The following is a 9186-nucleotide window of genomic DNA, read 5'->3' as shown; positions in this document are numbered from 1 at the left end:
ACATCCCTGAAGACTATTAATTAAATCCAATTTTATTGGGTGAAACAGCAAGTTTGAAAAGGCCCGTGGGATAGCAACTTGGTCAGAAATTGATTTGTAGGGAGTGTGCTGTAGATAATTGAGGAGCTATTAGGTTAACCGGCTGGGTTTAAATGTCATAACATCTGCGAACAACACTGGAGCTCCAGCAGAGCTGACATTTGCTTCTCTGGCAATTAGGGGTTCAGATGAGGAGGACGGCTCTTACGTTAATAACAATTAAATATTTGATTCATTTAAACTACATAAAACTTGACAATGTGAGGCTTACTCATAGGCGGAAGGATTTGCCTAGCTCAGGATTTACTGGCTTTGTTTTCTTAAGGCATGAAAATGACTTAAACAAAGGCATAGATCAAAAGGAAAAATATTTAATAATAAAAAAAATATTTTACAACATTGTGAGCATTTCAAGAACTTTTCTTATCTAAAGTGATGGAGCACCGGAGAAATAATCCTTCAGTCGAGTCTGCGTCTCAGCGTGAGTGACAGTCTCATGGGTGCGTTGTAGAAAGCCCTGTCTTCTTGTCTCTCTGCATGGGAAGAATGTCTGTGATCCAGTATTGGAACAGTGAAACGACTGCTGTGGTTTCCTCTAAAATACCAAGAGAGAGAGAGAGCAACATTTCAGTTACAGCCGAGACTGCTGCTGACAACACAATACCAGAGGAACAGTCAGTGTTTTCACCTAAGAGACTGATTTGTTGTAGTATTTTCAGCATAATATATCAAAATCTCCGACCACTGTTCAAGTCTACTTCCCTCCTCTCTGCATGTCGATATTTAATTTAACATAACTGACTCCAACCCAAGAAGGCATCTTTCTTATACTCATTCTTGAAAAGTTAGAATTCTCTTTAGTGAATCTATGCAGAACATAAAATAGACAGCATAAAGTGGAGCAGTCAAGCTGATGTCATTCAGGAGAAGAACTCCAGGGTGCAGTAAAATATTCTGAAAAGAAATCTGCTTTAGACCTGCTCCTGCACTCAATTGATTGCTACTGCAAGGGCAGAGTGATACAGTGAGGAGAGCTTTAGTGAACTCACTTAAAGAATTTTAAAAAGCACATCTCTCCAGCTAGCACACGGATTAGCTTCTGCATGGCCCTGAATGTGGGTTATATATATATTTAAAAAAAGAATGCTGCTTTAACATGTAAATCAAAAATATTCAATCATTTAAAACTGTCATATTGTAATGTTTATGTTATGCTATACATGCGAGACAGCGAAGATGAGTCAAGTAAATCTTTACAAACTAGAAAGATTCATTCATGAGGAATTCTGCTGACGTAACCTGCTGATGGAGTTGCACTCGAAAAACAGCAGCGTTTAAAGCATGACTCAGAAGGTACGAGGTGGGTGGAGGGGGGTTAGAAAAGCTTTCAGGCAGCGGTGGCGCAGGTGCAAGGAGAGGATGGGCACAACTAAAGCAGGCTTTATTGTAGGCTCGGCTTGTGTGTTAGCAAACTGTTTCTGACACCGTGTTGTCCCGGCGACAGGGACAGGCGAAGACACGGGTCACTTTGTGGCCACTCATATGGCCGTGGCCTGAATCTCCTGGCTGCTCTCTCCTCCCTCTCCCTCTCCCTCTCTCTCTCTCAAACACATACACTTGTCTGCGTGACAGCAGCAAAGTCCCTGCTGATCCTATTACGCAGCCAGCTAACCAACCATGGAAATGCACAAACACAAACATGCACACGTGAAAACATGTCGGGGGGGACCCACGAGACGTTTTGGCTGCTGGCAAGATGAGCAAGTTGAAACATGTTAGTTAACTCATCGTGGAGGTCACCCATGTCTGACATGTCGTATGGACAAGACTAGCTCTAGTATTGCAGGTGCGCACAGGTAAAGGCGCATGAGGGCAAGTAAGGGCAGGTAGATTCAGGTGAACAATAATGATCAATGTTAGAGCACATAGAGTATGAGGCAGGCAGGGACAGATGGAGGCATGTATTAACCTGCAGGGACAGGTCCCAGCAAGAAGAGGCCAGTATGGACAGGGATGGGCATGAAAGCATGTCACAAACATGGAGCAACAAAGATCCCATCGTTTTTGTCCAATGTATGATGCGTCACTGACCTTCAGACATAAGAGAAGTGTTATAGAGCTCCTGCAGAGCCTTTTCCAGCTTGTCTGTCTCTTTCTGCTGAACAAAGGCCTTGAGACTATAGAGCTGCTCCAGGACAGAGGTGGGCTTGCATCCACTTGCTATGCTGCTCAGAAGGTCATCCAGTGTCCCTGACAGGAGAGAAGGCTTGTCTGCATGCAACGAGGCTGGAGGAGCACAGAAGAAGTAAGGGTTGGTCTGCTGATTAAAGGCATCGACATCATTATTTAGTACCTAACATTAGAGGGGAGCGGGGATGCCACGCCTGTGGTTTTGCTGCGCAACTGGGCTACTTTTGTAGTGTTGCTGTGGGATGAATTTTTTGTACGCTGGGTAGGTAGACCTATTTTTCTGTCAAGCCATTAGCTAGATCGCAAAAAGGAGGAAATATAACACCTGGAGGAAAAAAAGTTTCTCTTTTTTCTCTTTTCACACTACGGTTGACCTTTATAATGTGTATCAGTTGAAATAAAGTAAACAAAAATACTAACAGTAAATATATAGCCAATTTATACATGTATTTACTATAAGCGTATGATTAAAATATAGTGATGCAACATTATACGTTTAAATAAGGTATGGCATTAACTACAGTAAAATGGTAATAACATCACATTCCTGTTTTCTAGGCAGAAAGGAATAAGGACAAGTGAAGAGAAAGCAAAAAGATAATACATAAGGTTAGTTTATGTATCAGTGTAATGGCGTACTTGTTAACAGCTATATTTTATAATAATAATAATAATAATAATAATAGACTGTATCAACTTATGTAAGGCCATTAAAGGAGCAAAGTGAAACAATCGTTGAGGGAAAACTAGTTCAATAGCAGTACTGTCAGACTTTAAAAGCACTATATGGTTTGGAAGGGGCATATTTTGAGTTCTGGCCTTGTGCTGATTTTGACACACTGACCTGGCAACCTTGGAGGAGTGTAATCTAACTGCTGACAAGCTGACAAAACAACCCACCTCTATTAATTGCACCACATATACAGCAACAGTTGCTTAACACATCTTTTTAAAGTTTTATTTCCACTTTTATAAATGTTGCCTCTCCTACACGACACTGTCTAGACTGTGTCATCACAATAGAGCAAACATCACTCGTTTATTTTTCATTTACAGAGCCAGACTGGGTGCATCTCTTGATCTCATATATTTCTGATTCTGATCTCAATATCTGTGCATTCTCGCCATTTAATATTAATCTCCCTCATTTACAAGGCTGCTCTGCCAGGTACAGAGGAGCTTTTCTCTTATTCTGAACACTGGTCATGGCCTAATGTTCAGCACACCCCGCAGCTTAATGAACTTGTTTCTCTGAGTGAGTTCAAAGCCTTGATTAAAAACTCAGTGACGGAAGAGTGCACTGGCTTTCTGTAAGCTGAATTTTGCACTGCCAGTCTGCTGCAGAATAATCCTTATAGTAACATGATTTTAACTTACATAATGACTGAAACACTGTGCCTTCTGTAATAGTCGGCTTTCTTGGCTTGGTCTCCTTTAAAATGACTGTTAAATAAGTAAGTTAGCATCCAGCACTCTGACAAAGAAGTTTATCAATTTAGTACAAAGTAACAGCACTGCAATTTTAGCTTTTACACTTTCACCCAATTACTGATGCTGTGTTTTCGACTATTTGTTTACTTCTGCTAGCACTGTCACATCATGTCTCAAAAAAAAAAAGCGCAGATGTGCAGCGAATTCTGTTCAACAGTTTTAATTATCATGTATCAGCATTTGGCAGAATTTAATTATGTGTTTGCAAACTTCATCTGGGAAAGCCACCAGCTTTGTGCATCACAGAAAAGCAAAATGAGTCAAAATCAAACAATCCCCTGGCAGAGTGTTCATTTTCCAAATATTAATATTAAACGAGCACGGGCTGTAGAAATGCTACAAGATTTAGAACAGAGTAGAGCTGAACCAGCTCATCCAGAAAGGCATGCACCGCTCTGCTCAATACTTACAATCTGACTTATAGATTTCCATTGTGGTCCTGAGGAAGTCTGACACCTCAGCAGCTCTTGTCTCATTATCCTCCTCCTCCTCCTCCACCTCCTTCGCCGCTTCCTCCCCATCTTTTTTGTAAGTGAACTCCAGGGCAGCAGCCCGGGGCATCAGGCCCATGGAGAGCAGCTTGTCTTTGTGCCGTTTCTTCTTCAGCTTCCTCTTCTTGTTCCTGCTAATGCGCTCTCCTCCTTCATCTACAGGCGTCCGACTCTGACCCTTGCTCTCTGGAGCCGCTCCACCGTTCCCAGAGTCTTGATGGAGAGGTGGCTTCCTTTTCTTTCTTCTCCTTTTTCGCTTGTGTTCTTCTTCTCGCTCTTGATCGGTGTCACCGACGCTCTGCTCTGTGGGACACAAGTTTGTGAACTCTTGATTAGTTTCAAAACATTGTTAATCCGTTACAGTCTCCATAAGTGCCTCTATGCAAAATCTGCCGAAATCAGAACTGTGAGCTTCAATAGATTCTGTGTGACATAATGGAGGTGGGTGGGTTTCACCTGCAATCTGGATGAGGAGAAAATGCCTACAGACCAGTAAAGGGTTTCCCTCCAGCCAATCACGGCACCAGCTGAGTCCACTAATTAGATACTTTTTGGCTGATTGCATCCTAATCAGCCTGTGTGGTCACTGATTGAAAAGAACATTGCTGAATCTTGGCCTTACATGCAAAAAACTGGAGATTACAGGTGGAAACCCCAACAGTAAAATCAGTATATTGACTCAGACTTTTTCAGTCTTGCATCAAATTCCTTCTCTGTAATGATCATGTACAATAAAATCCACAGTGCCGCTTCTGACAATTCCCTTTTTTATGAATCCAGCACTCTGATGAAAGATGAAGCATTAGCCTTTTATACACCTCATTCTTCCTACCTTATGGAAATCATAATAAGGGCTCCTGCAGGGCTGTTTTAGCCTTGCAGTTTGATTCCTAGGTAGAAATAAATCCTCCCAAGTGTTAAATCTCTTCCTCATGCTGAGCGGCTTCCTCTCCGCCTCGTCACACAATTCCTCTCCTTAACAACTCAAGACGTGCTGAGAGGTCAAAGAAAGCCAGCACCCTTTCGAATTCTTAGTGACCCATTCACAGCTACTGAGCAGTGAACTGGCCAGTAGCCAGAACATAATGCAGCTGAGCAAGTGGCAGAGCAACGACGACCGATACTGAAAGGTAATTCAAGAGGAACAACTGTTCAATTTCACTTCACCAGGGACTGTGGCGATGACAAACTAAAGTCACTTACAAGACTTGTCTCTGAGGTGAAAATGAGCTCGACTTCGTTGCTGTCATCACTGCTGTCTTTTTGTGAATCGTCTCATAGACCATCTGGGCAGCACTGTCCCATTTGCTGCAGTCAGATGAGGGCACCGAGGCTTTTCAGAGCTTGTACAAACATGCAATATTTATGGTGGTTTTTATTAATTCCGTTCTTTTCTGGTAGATTAAAAATAAACCAAAGAATCTTACGTCAACATGTTACTCAGCATACAGGAAAGGAGATTCTTCCAAGCCTAAATGCACTTCTTTAATAGCATCATCTGTCACACAGAAGGTATCAAGAAATTGAATTGAGTATAAAAAGGTGCAATAAGCAAGAATTGGCCACTTGTCAAATTCAGCTAGGACCAAGGTACTTAAATAGAAGGAAGGGGTCATTACGTCACCAAATCTTGCTTTGGTGCCAGACTGTGGTGACAGCTGTATTGAAGTCTATGGGAGATGCATGAAGAAAGACACCAAAACCCAGCATATCTACGTTGTTGACTACTGGGAGGGGCCGAGCCTAGCTGGTCTGTATGCAAACTTCAGTAAACATAGTCAATTTTAGTCAATATTTGAACATTTTCAACTAAAATTTTTATATATTACATACTACATATAAAACCCTGAACAAAGGGTGTAAATATTATGTTGTATATACAGTGGACACTGGTTGGGTAGAAAAGGGGTTTCCCCTGGTTAAAAAAAGCCCATTCTTGAACCGACTGAACCCTACAACAGCACATTAATTATGGAAGAAGCTTTTAGATGACTTATGTTTCCAGATCTCATTATCTAACACTGTGAGCTCAGGCTGCACTGAACAGTGTAAACACAGGGTGGAGATGGATGTGGTAATTCAAGACAACAATAGCGGTTGTCTTATTTACTCTTAATACATTAATCATTACTGTATCACTTCAATCAGTTATTGTTGCACTGTTTCTATAACATTATATTTGATGGATTTATTATTATTAAAAGTCCAACTCAAGCTGACCTTAAATGGGACTTTAGATTACGATTTCCATCAAGGCTCACTGCCCCCTAAATCAGAAATGTGATTCAATTAGGGCGCTGTTCGGCTGACGAGTGCAATTAATCAAAATTAACCTCATCGTTCATTCCAGTGGGCACCTTTAGACGCCACACTGTCTCAGCGTCTCAGCCAACAAATCTCTCCTATTTCACCGAGGTGAAGCAGAGGCCTGTCAGGTGGATGGAGGTCTGTAGTAAGGAAGATGAGTGCAGAGACGCATTGCAATGAGCCAGGGTTGTTATTACAGTCTGATTGCTCCACCGGTTTACGACAAGAGAGAAGTGCAGACAAAATAAACAGACTTTCAATTATGCATATCAGGTGCAGCGCGTCTGACTTATCTTTGAATCAAACTGCCAGAAAACTCTACTTGTCGCAGGTCAAAAACATTTCAGCTTGGCATTAATGTCAGCTCACAAATCAGCTTCAAAAAAATGGCATCAGTGAGGGGTAAGCATTTTGTAGATAAGCTGTAAAAGTTTACTCTGACAAACTGCACATACACTAGAGTGAAAGTGAAAATCTACCATCTTCAGACACCATCTGCGCTGCATTCAAGTTCTCCTCAGTTCCAGAAACACAATTGATTATCACTATTTGTTTCCCTTAGCTAGTGGCGTGACAGAGACAATCCAGAAGAGTGACTTTAATAATAGAGAGCGCCTTCCTGGAGAAACCCCCTGCCGTAAATCTCTCCGAGCTTTATGGTGCACATCGGAAGTACATAAATGTTGATTATGGTCGTCTTACCAGCTGGGTCCTCAGCACTATTTATGCTTTCTAGCTGAGCGAGTGTGACGGATTTCTCCGAATCGGTCTTGTAGTCTGCAGGAGGAGGTAGGACAGTGTACATCCGCCTGCCAGGATCAGCTGCGCTCTGTGTCTTTCCTGCATCTCCTGAGACAGACAGTGCAAATAAAAGAAGGTGATGAACCCCGATGGTGAGAGCAGCGGGGTGGCAGCATTTCTATGTGTATGATGTTTTGGAATGCTGATGTGTGAAATTTGAAATAAGGGAAGAGGATCAAAGGGAAAAGTACAAAAAGAAAGACTTTTCACAAAACACTGCACTTTTGCAAGCAGTAAGTGTCACTGGTGAGCTTAACGTTATCTTACCAGTGGCAGTGTTCTCTCGAGAGGCTTTCCTTTTCCCATGGTTTTGTTTGGCTGGGGCCTCTACAGTGCGTGATGGGCTGGGCTCCTTCTCCAATTTGGGAGCTGCAGGGTAGAGCCTCTGTAGAACTTTGGACTGAAATGCTAAGTGACACAAGACATGGGACAAAAACAATCATAAAAACATTATACTACTTGTTAACCAGAGGCACTGGCGTTGTAAGATACCAGACTTCTTCTGAGTATTTAAGAAAACATGATCTTAAACTTCACGCTAAAACCAATCAGTTTAACAATTCAATTTTACCAAAGGGTAGAGTGGGATTAAAGGATAAATTCACCCTAAAAATGAAAAGTCAGTTATTATCTACTCTGACCTTTGCTGTGAAGCGCCAGAAACTTTCTGTCAGCATGGGGAATAGTAGATAATGACTGGATTTGACATTTTGGGTGAACTTCTCCTTTAATTTGTACACCAAATTATACATATCAGATGTGTTTCCAATCCATAACAAAGGGTGAGCTCATAGAAGCAACCAGTTTAACAAACCAACTTCAACTAGGTGCTGGATTATGGATCAGGAGCATGTTCTGAGCATTAAAAACCTAAAATATATACTAGTAATAGCACTAGCACTGCACCCCAAATACCTCTCCACTGATTACATTTCAGCACGTTGCCAATAGTCTTGTATAAGGTCTGCACAACCTGATATTGACGTTACAACTGCTTGTACATGACATTAGGCGTAGCTATCGTTTGACAGTGACACACGTGCATTTGTTTACAACATATCTACCTAACGCGAGACTTAGCCCGCTAGCTACGTTAGCTTGCCAGTCGCCTACAATAAAACCGCTTTGAATTTAACTATGTATGAGATGTATAATGTTCTCCGCGACACCGGCAATGCTCACCTTCTTTCCTACGTGCCATATCGACATATATAGTTGTCTGAGTCAAAGCGAGGAGGACGGAAACTTAAACGCAACATGTGGCTAACAGCTACTATGCTAGCGAGCTAGCTGAGTTAGCTACGCAGCCTGCTAGCTTTAAAAATGAGCTCGCTCACAACAAAGGTTACAACAGCACACACACGTGAAATACATAAGCTGTGTATCGTGTGTGCCGCTTTAATGCTCCGTCAAAAGTGCGTTACTGCTCGGACTCCTACACCTGCAGCTGCACCCTCTCCACCAGGCACCAGCTCACAGATGTTAGGGCTGACTGCGCAGGAAGAGGTCGCTTGTTCCAGTCGTGCCGGTTCCCATTCACATTAACGGGAATTCATTGAATCCTTCATTATCAGAAACAACATATACCCCGTATATCGTGCATCTATATATTGTTTTGATCAGTTGAATCCATTCTTAAAATCGGCATATAAAGCAGCCTCGTTCAACTTCGTCTAAAGTTGTTTTTTGGGGGGGCTACACAATCACTGTGTATTTGAACCAAAAGACAGACATTATAAGTTTGTATACGCATACGCTTGTGCACATTATATGGTTGAAATGAGACTCCGGTTAAGTGACAAACTTTCTCGCATGAAGTCTGATGAGTGCAATGCATCAGACTAGAGCTCCCCGTGTGTTTGAAGCC

The 9186-nt window shown here is 42.0% G+C and overlaps 1 protein-coding gene across 1 annotated transcript; it reads right to left on the bottom strand.

Annotated features, from left to right (window-relative positions):
• Positions 1 to 394: 394 nt before the first annotated feature.
• On the bottom strand, positions 395 to 8831 carry erich1 (glutamate rich 1). The gene is made up of 6 exons (XM_073483647.1): positions 8502 to 8831; positions 7587 to 7727; positions 7221 to 7367; positions 4131 to 4514; positions 2131 to 2325; positions 395 to 634 (listed from the first exon to the last, which is right to left on the bottom strand). The coding sequence occupies exons 1-6, from the start codon at positions 8518 to 8520 to the stop codon at positions 534 to 536; spliced, it is 987 nt and encodes a 328-aa protein (XP_073339748.1). The 5' UTR covers positions 8521 to 8831; the 3' UTR covers positions 395 to 533.
• Positions 8832 to 9186: the final 355 nt, after the last annotated feature.

The sequence above is a fragment of the Pagrus major genome, chromosome 16 (genome assembly GCF_040436345.1).
Source record: "Pagrus major chromosome 16, Pma_NU_1.0".
In the NCBI taxonomy this organism is placed as follows: Eukaryota; Metazoa; Chordata; class Actinopteri; order Spariformes; family Sparidae; genus Pagrus; species Pagrus major.
The sequence above is the reverse complement of the archived record's forward strand: the minus strand, read 5'-3'. Positions and strand labels throughout refer to the sequence as shown.